The 17,542-nt window shown below is 38.4% G+C and overlaps 1 protein-coding gene across 1 annotated transcript in view; it reads right to left on the minus strand.

The window, feature by feature from the left end:
- The window catches only part of adgb (androglobin), a 48,789-nt gene extending 32,082 nt beyond the window's left edge, over positions 1-16,707 (minus strand). The window contains exons 1-11 of the mRNA XM_037685155.1: positions 16,640-16,707; positions 16,262-16,421; positions 16,074-16,166; positions 13,984-14,055; positions 13,666-13,842; positions 10,434-10,573; positions 9,422-9,508; positions 8,973-9,145; positions 2,468-2,544; positions 540-714; positions 80-173 (exon numbers count right to left, since the gene is read on the minus strand). Of these exons, the coding sequence (XP_037541083.1) occupies positions 80-173; positions 540-714; positions 2,468-2,544; positions 8,973-9,145; positions 9,422-9,508; positions 10,434-10,573; positions 13,666-13,842; positions 13,984-14,055; positions 16,074-16,166; positions 16,262-16,421; positions 16,640-16,707 (1,316 nt within the window). The remainder of the gene's footprint in view (positions 1-79; positions 174-539; positions 715-2,467; positions 2,545-8,972; positions 9,146-9,421; positions 9,509-10,433; positions 10,574-13,665; positions 13,843-13,983; positions 14,056-16,073; positions 16,167-16,261; positions 16,422-16,639) is intronic.
- Between the last annotated feature and the right edge of the window lie 835 nt (positions 16,708-17,542).

The raw sequence follows: 17,542 nt of genomic DNA on the forward strand, positions 1-17,542 counted from the left end.
AGAGAAGAGAAGAGAAGAGAAGAGAAGAGAAGAGAAGAGAAGAGAAGGGTTAAAAAAAATCTTTAGATAATTTACATACAGTTCTGGGATTGAGCCATTGCTGCTTTTAACACCATAACAAAGAAAAGGGCTGGCAACCTCAATGAATCGCTCTGGTTTTGGAAAAATAAACTCTGTAAGGGAAAAAAAGATAAAGAGAAAGGGAGAAATACTTCACACAACATGCCAACACTGCTGATCAGACTTTTTGACAACGTTTCAGCGATCAGCCTATGTCAGCTATGCCTGAGCCAACAGGTATTTTCAAAACTACACTATTAAAGGTGATGTCCTCGCATTTTCATTTTACCTGCCAACATTATACACCCTCTGCACTGTGTTCTAAATGTCATGCATTATATTACATTCTTGATCTAGATACATGTTATTTTAGTATTCACCTCCACACAGTGACATCATTTGTGCTTTTTTTCTTGGTTTGATATACTCCCCTGCATCCTACTCTTAGTTCCACTTCAGCATTTCTTTCTTTCACTCACTCTGTGGTTCGGAGAACACCACAATCTTCTTGCGTGGACGAATGAGTTTCCATCTTGGCACAGATGGAGGTTTGGGTGGGGCCTCCAGCTTGCATGCACGGGTTCTCGTCAGCAGGACAACATGGCTGTGCAGCAGGGATAAGCTGTAAGTGCGCAAAACTTCGGCGGAATTTGCCTGAATGACCAAAAAATAAACAAGTGGGCAGAAAAGAACATACTCGATCAGAAACTTAATCAGATAAAAAGATGAGCGTTATTTTTTTCTCCCTAAATTCTATACTTTTATACAGAGAATTGCTGTCAAAAGGTTGAAATCAAAAATGTGTGATTTTACATCTCAAACTGAGAAAAATCTATCAAAACTATCCTATATTTAGATGTTACGTACGTGTACACAGTAAAATATCAAATATAGGCCTGTCAGAATAACAAATTTTACTGGGCGATTAATTGTCTCAGAAATTATTGCGACAAACGATAATATTGTTTAAAATTTAAGAAGAAATGTTGGTTAATTTATTTTGGGTGTAGTACCTTTTTTTGACAACCGGATGGCATATAATACTATTTGAACCGAAGGATGGATAGTGAGAGAGTGAGCAGCATGTCTCTTTAAGAAAAATAGGAGGGAGGCCGCTTGATGTGACATGGGCTGTCACTCCTTCCTTTTTTTTTGGTTCTCAAAATGGCGGATGCTCGGTGTGGTTTGAGCTCTTCAGCATAGCATTTTTCACACAAAGTGTTTAATTAAAAAAATCAGTAAACAAGTTCTTAGCTTCTTTTGTAGAGAAAAACAAATTTTTACACAAAGGCATGGGTTTCAACCGTGAATTTTGGAGCTTGGACAAGACGGAGGTTTTTTCCCGAGGTCAGCCTGTTAGCTTAGCTCTTAGCTTAGCTTCTCAGCTTAGCTGCTTTTAACAATCCCAAAATGCAATTTTGGATGGTTAAATGGATTTTAAAAAGAAAAGAGAAAGGGAGGGGTCAGTGAAGAGCATCGGAGTTGAGCCTTTTGTTATCCAGTGTCTTCAGTAGAAAGAGAGAGACACGAAGAAACGATAAAACCGATAAATGAAAATAAGGTCGGTAATTTTCCCTTATCATGCGATTAATTGATTTATTGTTTATCGCAACAGGCCTCATCAAATATTGTTTAAATTCAGATAAACATGCCAACAGATTGCTATAACTATTTAATTTTGACAACAAACTTTTACAAAACTTATTTTTTTGTACAGGTATATTTTTATATAAAACAGATGATTGAGACAGTTTAATACTCTAAAGCACATGTGTTAAACGCAAGGCCTGGGGGCCAAATGTGGCCCTTGTTGACATCTTATCTGGCCCCTATGTTAAACGTAAAATACTTTCATCACTTTAATTTTTTCTGTAATCTTTGATTATGATGTCAAAAGTGCAACAAAGAACATCAAATGAGACCAATCAAACTTGCTGAGGAATCTGCAACCAAGAAAATATGTTGGGTATCTAACTTGAGTTAATGTAGATTCTGAAATTGGCCCTTAGTTTGAAAAAAGTTTTAATTTTGGCCCCCTTTTGTAAGTGAGTTTGATGCCCCTGCTTATGCATACATTCAAGAAAAAATAAATACATTCAATTTAGTTTGTTCATATAGGGAAAATTACAAGAATAATTTACTGAGGTTGAAATTTTGCAGTTGATTAAACAAAGTAGTATTTGTGTGAGGATTAAAGCAAACCATTTGAAATGTTCAGGTCATTAACATATAAAAATGCATTTCAATTTGTAATCTGCACCGTTTCTAATCTCAATTCAACAGCCGTGATTTCTGAATTTCTTGACTGTCAATGTGTCTTTTAATGTGAGCCTCAAAAACATAATTTTAGTGAGTAAAATATGTTTTAGTAACTAGCCAGAAAGAAAGTAGGTTGAGGGGGTGATACCATTTGGCCAAACCCAAAGGAACTGTCATCGGTTTGCAAAGTGTAAAAGCTGGCACACACCGCTACTTCAGGGACACCTGAATAATACATAAAACAGAATAAAATCAGTATGTTTATCTATGTTACACAAACAAACAAAAGGACATACAATTTAACAACACATGGTGTTACTGACACTGTAGATCTTACAAAGCAACACACAAAAACAAAAACCTGAAGCTCATAACCTGTCAACAGAAATATCAAATGCAGGTAAATGAAACCACAGAGATGCAAAACATTCTACAGTCTTAAATAAGACAACAGGACTTAGTCATATCTAAATCATAAAGGAGAATAGTTACCCCCGCCCACAGTGCATCTTAAAAGCATAATGCAGCAGAGAACGGGGGCCAGGAGACATGAGAAATAAATTTTAAAGGCCATGGTGAGGGGAGATGGGAGTACTGCTACAGCTAATATAAAGACAGCACATTAAAAATTTAACAGTTAAGTGGTTCTAACACATAATATGTATTTAAGCATTCCGCTGAAATATAGCAGCACCATAATACAAATAAATAACTTTCTTTGCTCTCTTAATTTAATATTTGTGACCATGTATGGAAGCACCAGGCAGTGCATTCCTTTAAAGATAAAATATCTACAGTAATGCTACTTGTATATGCTTATCAAACACTTGAAATACAACGTATGGGTGGAAAGGAACATTAAAGAAAGTCTAGTGTCAGAAAGAGCCAGTATAGGTGAAATCTAAAAACAAGAAAAAAAATAATAAGTTTGAATTTTATGGCATTTTTAAATTACACAAAAATCATTTTAGTCACTTAAGTTTTGCCTGTTTGCTATCTGTTTTCAAAATACAGTTTATTTTAGTTATTAAATGGCATGTGATGATTTTTCATTGTTATGCTGATGATACTCAGTTATATTTGTTCATGAAACCCAATGAATCCAATCAATTATTTAAATTATAAGCATGTCTTAAAGACATAAAAACCTGGATGACCCTTAATTTTCTGCTTTTAAACTCAGACAAGACTGAGGTTTTCATTTTTGGACCTGAGCATTTTAGGAATAAAGTTTGCAGTCTTTCACTTTCTTTGGATAACATTAATTTGGCCTTCAGTTCAAAAGTTAAAAATCTTTGTGTTATTTTCGATCAGTACGTCTTTTAACCCCTACATTAAAAAAGCTACCAGAAAAGCTTTCTTCCACCTGCATAATATCGCTAAAATTAGAAACATCTTGTCGAAAAATGATGCAGAAAAACTGGTTCATGCATTTGTCTAGACTGGACAATTGCAATGGTTTGTTATCTGTGTGTCCAAATATTTGTTTTAAAAAGTCTTCAGTTGATCCAAAATGCTGCTGCCAGAGTCTTAACTGGAGTTATAGGAGAGATCATATTTCTCCAGTTTTAGCTTATCTCCATTGGCTCCCTGTCAAATTCAGAATTGAATTCAAAATCTTACTTCTAACCTCATCCATCCATCCATCCATTTTCTTCCGCTTATCCGGGGTCGGGTCGCGGGGGTAGCAGCTTAAGTAGGGAGGCCCAGACTTCCCTCTCCCCAGCCACTTGGGCCAGCTCCTCCAGCGGAATCCCAAGACAGTCCCAGGCCAGCCGAGAAACATAGTCCCTCTAGCATGTCCTGGGTCTTCTTCTGGGTCTCCTCCCGGTGGGACATGTCCGGAACATCTCACCAGGGAGGCGTCCAGGAGGCATCCTAACCAGATGACCGAGCCACCCCAACTGGCTCCTTTCGACGTGGAGAAGCAGCGGCTCTACTCTGAGTCCCTCCCGGATGATCGAACTTCTCACCCTATCTCTAAGGGAGAGCCCAGACACCATGCGGAGAAAACTCATTTCGGCCGCTTGTATCCAAGATCTCGTTCTTTCGGTCACAACCCAAAGCTCATGACCATAGATGAGGGTAGGAACGTAGATCGATCGGTAAATTGAGAGCTTCGCCTTTTGACTCAGCTCTCTCTTCACCAAGACAGACCTGTGCAGTGCCCGCTTCACTGCAGACACTGCACCTATCCGCCTATCGATCTCACATTCCATTTTTCCCTCATTCGTGAACAAGACCCCAAGATAATTGAACTCCTCCACTTGGGGCAGGACCTCCTCCCTGACCCGGAGAGGGCACTCTACCCTTTTCCGGCTCAAGACCATGGCCTCGGATTTGGAGGAACTGATCTTCATCCCAGCCGTGTCGCACTCGGCTGTGAACTGCTCTAGCGAAAGCTGTAGATCACGATCTGATGAAGCCAATAGGACCGCATCATCTGCAAAAAGCAGAGACGCAATCCTAAGGCCACCAAAACGGATCCCCTCAACACCTTGGCTGCGCCTAGAAATTCTGTCCATATGAACCTTATGAACAAAATTGGTGACAAAGGGCAACCTTGGCAGAGTCCAACTCTCACCAGGAACAAGCCCGACTTACAGGTCCTTCTCAAAAAATTAGCATATTGTGATAAAGGTCATTATTTTCCATAATGTGATGATAAAAATTAAAGTTTCATATATTTCAGATTCATTGCACACCAACTGAAATATTTCAGGTCTTTAATTGTTTTAATACTGATGATTATGGCATACAGCTCATGAAAACCCAAAATGCCTGTCCCAAAAAATTAGCATATTTCATCCCACCAATGAAAAACAAGTGTTTTTAATACAAAAAACGCCAATCTTCAAATAATCATGTTCAGTTATGCACTCCATACTTGGTTGGGAATCCTTTTGCATGAATGACTGCTTCAATGCGGTGTGGCATGGAGGCAATCAGCCTGTGGCACTGCTGAGGTGTTATGGAGGCCCAGGATGCTTCGATAGCGGCCTTAAGCTCATCCAGAGTGTTGGGTCTTGCGTCTCTCAACTTTCTCTTCACAATATCCCACAGGTTCTCTATGGGGTTCAGGTCAGGAGAGTTGGCAGGCCAATTGAGCACAGTAATACCATGGTCAGTAAACCATTTACCAGTGGTTTTGGCACTGTGAGCAGGTGCCAGGTCGTGCTGAAAAATGAAATCTTTATCTCCATAAAGCTTTTCAGCAGATGGAAGCATGAAGTGCTCCAAAATCTCCTGATAGCTAGCTGCATTGACCCTGCCCTTGATAAAACACAGTGGACCAACAGCAGCAGATGACATGACACCCCAGTGACTGTGGAAACTTGACACTGGACCTCAAGCAATGTGAATTATGTGTCTCCTCTCTTCCTCCAGACTCTGGGACCTTGATTTCCAAAGGAAATGCAAAATTTACTGTAATCAGAGAACATAACTTTGGACCACTCAGCAGCAGTCCCAGGTGAGATGCTTCTGACGCAGTCTCTTGTTCAAAAGTGGCTTGACCTGGGGAATGCGGCACCTGTAGCCCATTTCCTGCACACGCCTGTGCACGGTGGCTCTGGATGTTTCTACTCCAGACTCAGTCCACTGCTTCCGCAGGTCCCCCAAGGCCTGGAATCGGCCCTTCTCCACAATCCTCCTCAGGATCCGGTCACCTCTTCTCGTTGTGCAGCGTTTTCTGCCACACTTTTCCCTTCCCACAGACTTCCCACTGAGGTGCCTTGATACAGCACTCTGGGAACAGCCTATTCGTTCAGCAATTTCTTTCTGTGTCTTACCCTCTTGCTTGAGGGTGTCAATGATGGCCTTCTGGACAGCAGTCAGGTCGGCAGTCTTACCCATGATTGCAGTTTTAAGTAATGAACAAGGCTGGGAGTTTTTAAAAGCCTCAGGAATCTTTTGCAGGTGTTTAGAGTTACGTCGTTGATTCAGATGGTTAGGTTAATAGCTTGTTTAGAGAACCTTTTCATGATATGCTAATTTTTTGGGACAGGCATTTTGTGTTTTCATGAGCTGTATGCCATAATCATCAGTATTAAAACAATTAAAGACCTGAAATATTTCAGTTGGTGTGCAATGAATCTGAAATATATGAAAGTTTCATTTTTATCATTACATTATGGAAAATAATTACCTTTATCACAATATGCTAATTTTTTGAGAAGGACCTGTACTGCCGGCAACACGGACCAGGCTCTGACACCGATCATACAGGGACCTAACAGCCCGTATCAAAGGGTCCAGTACCCCATACTCCCAGAGTACCCCCCACAGGGCTCCCCACAGGGCTCCCCGAGGGACGCGGTCGAATGCCTTCTCCAAGTCCACATGTAGACCGGTTGGGCAAACTCCCACGCACCCTCCCACCACCTACTTCTAACCTACAAAGTTCTAAACAACCTAGCTCCATCTTATATTACAGACCTTATTGTTCCATATTTTCATAACAGAGCACTTCACTCTCAGACTGCAGGTTTACTTGTGGTTCCTAGAGTTTCCAAAAGCAGAATGGGAGGAAGATATTTCAGTTATCAGGCTCCTCTCTTGTGGAACCAACTTCCAGTTCCTGTCTGTAAGGCTGACACATTGTCTACTTTTAAGACTAGGCTTAAGTCTTTCCTTTTTGTTAAATCCTATAGTTAAGGTCTGCTTGGGTTTACTGAGCTATCCCTTAGTTATGCTGCTGTAGGCTTAGACTGTTGGGAGGACAAATTGACCACATTTCCTCACTCTGCTGCGGTCTTTACTTGCTCTACTCTACCTGTTTGTATTTGTAATTATTTCTATCCTTAACAAGTTTTTTGTCTTTCCTCCAATTAAAGTACATCTGGACCTGACGTTTGTTTGTTTTCTCCTTCCTGTCCTCTTAAACCTCAGCCAGTTGAAGCAGAGGCCACTTGTCCTGAGCCTGATTCTACTGGAGGTTTCCTCCTGTTAAAAGGGAGGTTTTCCTTCCCACTGTTGCTTTTGTGCTTGCTCGGGATGGGAGACTGCGACAAAATGAAGATTCAACACAATCATAGATGGATACTTTTTACTAACTGGATTTTTATGTATATGAATATTTTTGTACATTGTTCTGAGACAACTTCTGTTGTGACTTGGTGCTATATAAATAAACAGAATTGAATTTTATTTCTAGGAAAATTATTCAACACAGTTTAAGCATAATTAATGTTCTAAAGACTACAATTGCAAAGGACTTTATAGTACTACTATGACTTTAAAAGAACTCAGAGGACATATTTGAACTCTGACTTCTCCAGACAACCACATTTGACTTGGGAAGCTCCTCTGCTCTGAAGGAGGGCCAGATATTTCACCTTTCTACTGCTCCATCTGCTGGTTTATTTATGGTCCACCGTTTATGCCTTAACCCTCCATGAGCTCCATGAAATGTGAACACAGGACAGCAAAAAGTTAGTTTGAGAGAGGAAAGAGACATTATGGAAGTGGCCTAAAAACTATGCATTATATGTAGTATGAGATAATAGTGGCATTAAAATATGTTTTATAGGAAATCACCAAAACATTTTTTGTATAAGAGTATCCAACATTTTTCAGTCAGGTCATCTGGACAGTTTCTTTTTTTGCTGAAACGTTTCACCTTCCATCCGGAAGGCTTCATCAGTCAAGGAAACAGAATCAGTTTTGTGTTTGTGTTTCCTTGACTGATGAAGCCTTCTGGATGGAAGGTGAAACGTTTCAGCACAAAAAAAGAAACTGTCCAGATGACCTGACTGAAAATTGTTGGATTGTATACCTGGATTATTGAGCATGGACTTTTTTGGTTGTAAAGAGTATTTTTGCAGCAGTTAAACAGTACAGTATTTGTTGATAAGTGTGTTTTTTAAGAGTATGCATTATTTGACATGCATTAACAAATATAAAGCAAGTAAATACAAAGCAAAATATATTACAGTAAATAGAGCACAGGGCAGCACGGTGGCACAGTTGGCTGGTGCCTCTCAACAAGCAGGTCGCCTCGGTTCAGATACCATCCGGGGGCCTTTCTGGGTGTAGTTTTTATGTTCTCTCCGTGCATGCGTGAGTTTTCCGAGTTCTCCAGTTTCCTCCCACAGACCAAAAACATGCATGTTAGGCTGATTAGTAACTCTAAATTGCCCCTAGGTGTGAGTGAGAGAGAGTGAATGGTTGTTTGTCTCGTTTGTCTCCATGTGTCCCTGTAATGGACTGAGACCTGTCCAAGTCTCCCCGTCTCTTGCACAGTGGTGGCTGGACATGGGCACCAGTGAACCCCCCCCGCGCGCGCGTGACCCGTAAAGAAAGAAACGGGTAAAGATAATGGATGGATGGATGGATGGATGGATGGATGGATGGATGGATGGATGGATGGATGGATGGATGGATGGATGGATGGATGGATGGATGGATGGATGGATGGATGGAAGGATGGATGGATGGATAAATAGAGCACATCTGTATAGCAAATAGACTTGACTACAAATCATAAGTGTGATTCTAAATAAATGCATAAGAAATACCATAATATGGAAAATTAATTCAGTTAACTTAATCACATGTAAAAGCAATTTTTGCATTTGTATATTCATTACTGATTTTTCAGTTAGTGTAAGAATAGTGTGTGTGTATGTATCTGTGTGTGTCACAGTCTAGACCTTTGCTGATGTTTGACTCCGGCAGCAGACTCTTATTGTCATTTGGAGAAGAATCTGTCCCTGCAGCAGGATCTGCCATGTCAGGTTTTGTCACTGTCAAACTCTCATCCTGTTGTTTAAATTTAGGAATGGTGTCTTGGAGGAAATCCCAGACACTTGATGAGTACACTGATCTAAAAAGAGTGAAAAAAAAATACGGGTTGCAAATAAAAAAGTTTTGCTTAAATGACTTTACAAAGCTGCATTCAACAGCTAATTAAAAATGCTTTATGTAGTTTTTGACCGAAATTTATTTTATAAAGCCAAATTTCAAATAGAAAGATCTTAAAATACAAGCAGTTATGCCATCTCCTCATGATTAAAAAATACATTTGAGCATTGTTTTGTGCAGATATGACCACATTCAGATGTACACTGTGGACAACTAGAGTCAATAATCAGAAACTTACTTTATAGGAATAATTTCAGGGATCCAGCCAGCGAGATTGTGAATAAAAGTAAACTGGCCCATCTCCCTGCCATCGTTGAACACTGTACTGAAAAACAAGCATAAATATGATCCAAAAAAAAATACAGATTCAGAGATTTAATATACACACAATTAAATCTTTTGAGATCCTGTGACCAACTTGGTGGTCATACATGACTAAATGAAATCAGTAGAACTGGGTTCTTTTTACAACAAACTGTTGCTAAATTGAGAGGGGGGGCGGGGGGGGGGGCAGAGACCTGGGCAAAGTTTAATTCCATTTCATTACAAATAGCTTTCTTCATGACTTATATGATTCATAGGTGAGAGGCTGCTTTGTTTTCCTGTGCAGGATGAAACATTTATGTCTTGACCTTCTATGGGCACAGGAACAAGCATCTTTAAACACAATAAGATCCTCCAGCTCTGACTTGAACATTGTCACCGAATTCAGTTGCTAACAATCTGGGCTGAGATTAGATCGTGTGGAGGCTTGTGAGAGCTCCTGTGCACATGTGTGAGCCGTAAATTGTTTATTTTTCACAGATTCAAGAATTATTTGCAGGTAATCTTGCTCTAAAAGAATTGCAGATAAAGCCTTATTTCAGTGGGTTTTTTTAAAAGGCTCATCAAAAATAATTATATGGAATTGTAGTTTTATAATGTCTTTACTGAATTAAAAAAGAAAATGTGCACACATCACATGATTTACTGTAAATTACTTGAAATCTATTTGAAACTAGGTAAAAGTTTATAGGTAAAAGCTAGGTAAAAGCCTTTATATTATAGCAACACTTTAGGTCAGCATGGTAAATACAAATACTTAGTGTAGGTACTTTAGGATTCATTTTTCAGTGGTATTTTCGAAGTCAAGCTGCAGCTAAATCTCCTTGGAATAAGGTCAAGAATGCTCTACAGCAGCCTTACAGAGGACTATAATGGTATAGCGTTAAGACGCTTACAGAGGTTTGTTAGGATGTTTGGTTGCTCACTTTGTGCAGGCCACTTTGATTAGAGCTTTAGCCAGCAGCATGGGCCACAGTTCTGATCGACAGGTGGAGGCTGGGAGAAGCAGTTTGTTCCTATTATCAAATGGCAAAGAATCATCTACAGTTATCTTTCGCCAAGAACCCTGAAGACAAAAAGGGAGGAGAGAAGAAACAAAATCATTAATGCACCTCAAATATAAGTTTTTTGTTTTTTTTTTCCAGTTCTAACAAGACTAGAGTAATTTAGGTAAACATTCAAAGGAATGCACTAAAAAAACCTTGACCTGATAGCACCTTAAAACTTATTTATTCGTTCTCCTAGCTGTTTTCAGTTAAATGCAGAATAAAACACTTATAGTAAAACAGTTGTGAGCTGCTGAAATAACTTACAGTTCTAGAATGGTTCAACCACTTTCCTTACACAGAAAATTGAAATGGCACAAAACTGTGCTGAGTTGCAGCCATTATTATTCATTAAGGATCTGATAGTAAAACATAAAAACAAACATTTGTTATTCTTAAAATTAAAAAAACGAACAGGACTAGAAAACCCATAAAAGGCAATTTATTTAGAAATGGAGGCATCAGTTTCCTAACTTCCTGCAAATGAAATATAGTTTGATCTAAATTACATAATTATATACTCTTAATCTAAATACTGCCCAACTGATTTTATAACTTACGATTTCATTCTTGCAAAATCCTTATCAACGAGCAGCAGCACAACAGCCAGAGCAAATATATGTTCAGTATCATTGTTTCATGAATGGTTAATGGCCTTCTACCAGGTAAACACTACCCTGATAGTACGTGTACTAATACTTTTTTCATTATTATTTAAAATCCTAACATTCACTTGTTTGATGCCCCTTGGCCATCACTGCTTTGGGAACATCAAGTTTTGAGTAGTGATGCTTGGGCCTGTCACAATAACAAATTTTGCTGGGTGATTAATTGTCTCAGAAATTATTGTGATAAACGATATAATTGTTTGAGTAATTATTGTCAAATTTAAGAAGAAATGTTGGTTAATTTGTTTTGTAAGTAGTACCTTTTTTGATCACCGGATGGCAGCATAAGACTGTTTGAACCAAAGGATGGATAGCGAAGGAGTGAGCAGCATGTCTCTTTAAGAAAAATGGCTGGGAGGCCCCTTGACATAACATGAGCTGTCTCTCTTTCCTTTTTTTCCAGTTTTCAAAATGGCGGAAGCTCGGTGTGGTTTGAGCTCTTTAGCATAGCATTTTTCGCACAAAGCTTTTAACAAAAAAATCAGTAACAAGTTTTCAGATTCTTTTTGCACAGAAAAACAACTTTTTACACGAAGGCACGGGTTTCAACTGTGAATTTTGGAACTTCAACAAGACAGGTTTTTTCCTGAGGTCGGCGTGTTAGCGTATCTCGTAGCTTAGCTTCTCAGCTTAGCTGCTTTTAACGATCCAAAAATTAGATTTTTTGAGGATTAAAATGAATTTTAAAGAGAAAGGGAGGGGTCAATAAAGAGCACCAGAGCTGAACCTTTTGTCATCCAGTGTCTTCAGTAGAAGGAGAGAGACAAAGAAACGATAAATCTGATCAACGAAAATGAGGTTGATAATTTTCATTTATCATGCGATTAATTGATTTATTGTTTATCGCGACAGCCCTACTTAATAGTGCAAAAACAATACGCCGAACAACAGCAGCACGAACATGAGTCTGTGTGAGCAGAGTACGAGTGAACACAGCAGCATGAAATAAATCAACAGCATGAAATCAGCAGCATGGATAGTCAGCAGCACATAACAATCGAGTGACATTACAGTGATTTTTTTTTACAGTGATAATCCTGATTAGGGATTCATGAGTCTAACAGCTTCAGGGTAGAAGCTGTCCCTTAGTCTAGTGGTTCTACATTTAATGCTCCGCAACCTTCAGCATGAGGGGAGAAAAGTTCAATATATAAACTGACAATCAATTGCTTTTTATGTATTGTGTGATCAATTGAGTTTTAATACATCTCTTGGCATTGGCCTACTCATAATTGCATCTTTTTAGCTAGAACTGTGTTAGAGGTTTGTATATCAGTTACATAGAAGGATGGGGGTTCACATTTAATGTAAAGAAAACAAGCCCAATCTGGAGATAGTAACTGACTATTCACAGACATTCATGTCTTTATTAGCACATTTTGAACAAACACTGCATTGTATATACAGTGAGGGGAAATGTGTTCACGATGGAGTTAAACACTGCAGGACAGAGTGGCCCTGTTGCAGTTAGCATGAGCATCAGAGAGATATTGTTAGATTATTTCAGACACTTAGGAAAGAATATGAGTTTTTTTAAAAAAAGAAAGAAAATACTTGGATAAATAAGTGATATTGGAGAAAAAGCAGAAGCGTACGAACAAAAGAAGGAAAAATGGGGGTAGTAAAGGCTGCATGCTTAATAGCATCATAACTTCCATCTGTTAGGATGAATAGAGTTGGCACAGCAAGTGTTGCTTACAACTGTGTCATGCTTGTTTGTCAAAGCAAAAAAATAATTGTGAAACAGACAAAAAATAATACTTGTCCTTGATTTTTATTCTTTATTAATAACTCATTTATGAAAGTTTGCTCTCTTAAAATGATGTAGTGCCCTTTGCTTAGAAATCTGTGGCAAGTTACACATAGGAGAAAACTCACTGTATTACATCCCAAAGATGACCTTTAATGTGGAGTCACAACGTGTAAAATTCTAAAACTTGTATAAAATCAGAATGAATGACGTTGCTTTGTATAAAACCGTCCGTGCCTTGTGTCTACTTGAAACGTCATGAGCAGAGAAATCCAACTTGAGCCTTGTTGTTCAAAAAGCAGCCGACTCCTGTTAAGTCTTATCTATTCAACAGGCAGTAAAGCCTCGTCCGTATTGGCGCTACCGTGAGACTGATTGATTTGAGCTCTAAGGATAACGCTTTCCCATCCATCCCCTTCCCCGTCCACGCCGTTCTCCTTTCATCTGCTGAACCATGTGATCCGCGACAAAAAGAAATTTAAATTCTATGCCATGCAACTGTGCCCCTAAACATGCATGATTAACAAAGAGGTTGTGACAGGGACAACTTCTGAAGAGGTGACAAAGTTAGGGTCTCCTTCCATGGTTAGCATTTTAGATCACAAGAAATTTTCAACATTTTTTTTTTTTGTTTGTTAGAATTTTTTGGTGGGAATACAGTATCTGTATGCATTTATGTCTTTTTAGGACTTACCATCCAGTAAAGTCTGACTGCGTACTTCCCGTAGCTGTTGTAAAGTGGCACATGACCTTTCACCACCTTGCACAGTGAAAAGATGTGCTCCCAGGGTTTCCAACCTTCTTGCTGTGTAGATGTATGGTCATGAAGCATCCAAACAATATAAATCTCACTGACGATCCATCTCATCAGCTTAAGAGGTGAGAGAAAGAGTAAATATATATATATTATTTTGTTGCAGGTAAAAATCAGTGGACATCTAAATTGTATTTTTTTAACACTAAGCAAAAAACTAATACCTTGAAACTAATACAAATCATGCTGAAAACTAACCTCACAATAGAAGAGATGATGGTTGGGGGAGATGAGGTCAAAATTATTTTGGTTGTCAACCACAGTGAGTTCCTAAAGTCAAGCACATTATTATTTTTGTTGTAGACATATTGGACTGAACCCCAGTATTGTCATATAAATAATGCATGACAGTTTTTCATTATTACAATAAAATAGCCATAAAATAACATTGTTAAAAGTCACATTTGCCTTTGAAAGTGCAGAAATGTAGACTGCTGGAGACAGAACATCACAGATGAGCTGCCACTTTCATCTGCATGGCTAATTGCGTTTGCGATTAGCTTCCTTTAGTATGAAACTAATGAAATGGTTTCAACGAGCTGAGTGAAAAGGCAGCGTATGATCCAGCAAGGTCTGATTCGAAATAACAGGAAACTTCCAGTAATTGCTGAATACTGCACAAGAAAAGTGGAGTGAAGCAATTAAAACTTATTGGAGGCAGGCGATGAGATAACTTGTCTCAAACACATTGTGAAGCAAAAAGGAAGACATTGTCAAATTGTGATGCTGGGAAAATTATACTGTATGGTTTTGGATAGAATATTATTTTTTTATTTGACAGTCTAGTATAAATCAATATAAACTAACTGGAAAACGCTAAAGAAAGCACACAGCCTTCAGTTTGCTAACAAAATTTTTTTTATAGTAATAGAAGTAAAATAACTGTCTATTTGAGAAGCTAAAGCCAACAAATAAGTATTTTGGAATATATTATACCAATCAAATAATATAAATTGTATAATAATATATATTGTGAGTGTTTTCATGTAAACTGGCAGTAAAACATTTCACCCAAAATGCATTGCCAAATGACACTAGATAGTGTACATAGATACATAGATAGACAGACAATAGAGCAGTAGTCTGCAACCTTGATGATCAAAAGAGCCCTTTATGCACCTTAGTTCACTAAATGAAGTGTGTCTGGAGCCACAACAATCTGGTCCAACTGTGATCATCAACTGGTGGACTGTGAACCACTTCAAGATTGTTGGAGGGGGCTTTTCTAGTCAGTATAGGGTGGATTTTATAAAACTAAAACTATCAAATGGTTTTTAACATTTGATATTTGTACAATTCAAGACAAAAGAAAAGACCGGATTGTTGTAAGGAAAGAAATGAAAAATATAACAATTTTGTAAAATTTGAAGCAATGAACTATGCAGGTCTATAATTTAATTTTTTAACGTGGAGATATTAAATATTCTACTTTGAAGAGATAAAGCATAAAGTGAGTATGCTTTACTCTTTGTATTGTTCTACAATTCTAATATTTTGAAGAAAAAAAAAAAGACAGGAAGAATGTTAAAATGACCCCATCCATTATCTTTACCCGTTTATTCCATTTTGGGTCACGGGGGTTGCCGGTGCCCATGTCCAGCAATCACTGTGCGAGGGGCGGGGTACACCCTGGACGGGTCGCAAGTCCATCACAGGGACACATAGAGACAAACGAGACAAACTACCATTCACTCTCTCACTCACACCTAGGGACAATTAAGAGTTACCAATCAGCCTAACATGCATGTTTTTGGTCTGTGGGAGGAAACTGGAGTACCTGGAGAAAACCCACGCATGCACAGAGAGAACATGCAAACTCCACCCAGAAAGGCCCCTGGACCGGGGTTTGAACCAAGGACCTTCTCGCTGAGAGGCAGCAGCTCTACCAGTTGCACCACCGTGCTGCCCTTTAAAATGACCCCTTTTTATTTTATTATAATAACCAATAAAATTCAGTTTTATCTTAGTTTTGGTCAAAGCTTAAAAGAGCCGCTGTAGATGGACCAAAGAGCCGCTTGCGGCCCCAGAGCCGCAGGTTGCTGACCCCTGCTAAAGTGGTATGAGTTATAGGTTTAGATCAGTGTAGCTCAAAGTACTGAACATTTGGACCCAGTGTTTCTTTGCAGAACCTATCACAATTGACATGCATTTGTGGGTTTAATGTGGCAGAATTGAGTAATTATAACTACAATATTGGTCAGTTGTATTAACAGTTTTCACCAAGTACACAGTTGTATTTTATCATAATAAAACATGTACATCTTACAAATGTGTCAAACTTTAGTTACCTTTTCAACAACAAACTCTGCGGGACGCTTCCAGGTGTGCACCTTCAAAGTTGAAGGCAGAGAAACTTTCCCCTCCGGATCTTCAAAATATGGCTGCTAAAAGAATGTGAAATAAAAAAAAAGGGAAACCAATCCAGTTTACATTGAGACGTGACAATATGTAAATATTGTAAACTTTAAGTATGTACAGAATTAGGACTTCTGTTTAACGTCCTGTCTTCAGGTCCTTTATAGGCGTCCCACTTCTCCTTGTTGACTTCAGCATCACTCCACTCAGGCCAAATGGGGAATCTGTGTCTCCCCACACCTCCGAGGTTCTCGGACGAATTAGCCACAGACGCAGCAGCACTGAAATCACGACAAATTCATGGCTAAAATTGTCCTGTATTGCTGTTTTTCCTCTGGCAATTAAACTCTTTGACAACATGAAACATGCACGTGGCAAGCTAATATTAACCGAATTTCTTATCAAGATGCTAGCAGTCTTTTTTTTTTTTGCATTTCCGTCCAACTTTGTGGAGCAAATGCTAAATCCACGTTAATTTGCGAAGTTAGCTTAAACTCACTCTGAACGCCGGTCAGATAAAGACACCTTGCTTGTCGAGTCCTTTTTCTTTATTTGTGTTTTGGACATTGTAGTTGGTAAAAGAAGCACTAAATCAACAACAAAGCGAAAATAAATACTAAACGGGCCGACAGAGGTTTAACAATGTTTTTTAACGTGTCGAAGTTTAGTCGTTGCTACGCAACCGGTCTTCTAAAAGAAGGAGGGGTCTAAACTAGTATGGCAGGTCGTTTGAGCATTTATTCAAACCACAGATCGCTTCCTTTGTTTATTATAGTCAACTTCCTGAGTAAAATGAAGTCCTAAATAGAATTAAAATTAAAAACATCAGAAATTTTTTTTCCTACTGTTGAAGTTTATTTCAATCTCTGTAACTGAGACTGTAATAGAACAATTTAATGATATCAAAATATATTAAATGTACAGGTGGCAATTTTAAAATGTAATTTGTTCTAAGTAAAATGAAAACACTTTTCCTAATGTGAAATAGGCACAAGTGCATTTGTCCTAATTAACATTTCTGGATATTCTAATTAGAAATTTCACCAAAAAGTATTAATGTAGTTGTAGAGTCGGTCTGATATAAATTAGTCCACCACAGATGTATCACTTGTTAATGCCGTGAGATTTTTTTTTCACATTTTTATATACATGTACTTGCATGTGAACCATGTTTGATGACTTCCTCATACAGCTTGGGCTGGTTTCACGATGGGCTTTTCTTCACAGACAAGTTTTAAAATTTGAATACATGCTGCTTTACTTATAATCCTGAAATAATAAAACCTAACACACGTCAAACATTTTAAACAGATAAAAGTCAAAACAGACATATGATTTAAGTTCCGAACAGTTGTACTGAAGTAAAGAAAAACAGATTCCCAAAATTTAAATCCTAACATGC

Source organism: Nematolebias whitei, chromosome 12 (assembly GCF_014905685.2).
Source record: "Nematolebias whitei isolate Nwh7 chromosome 12, NemWhi1, whole genome shotgun sequence".
Taxonomy (NCBI): Eukaryota; Metazoa; Chordata; class Actinopteri; order Cyprinodontiformes; family Rivulidae; genus Nematolebias; species Nematolebias whitei.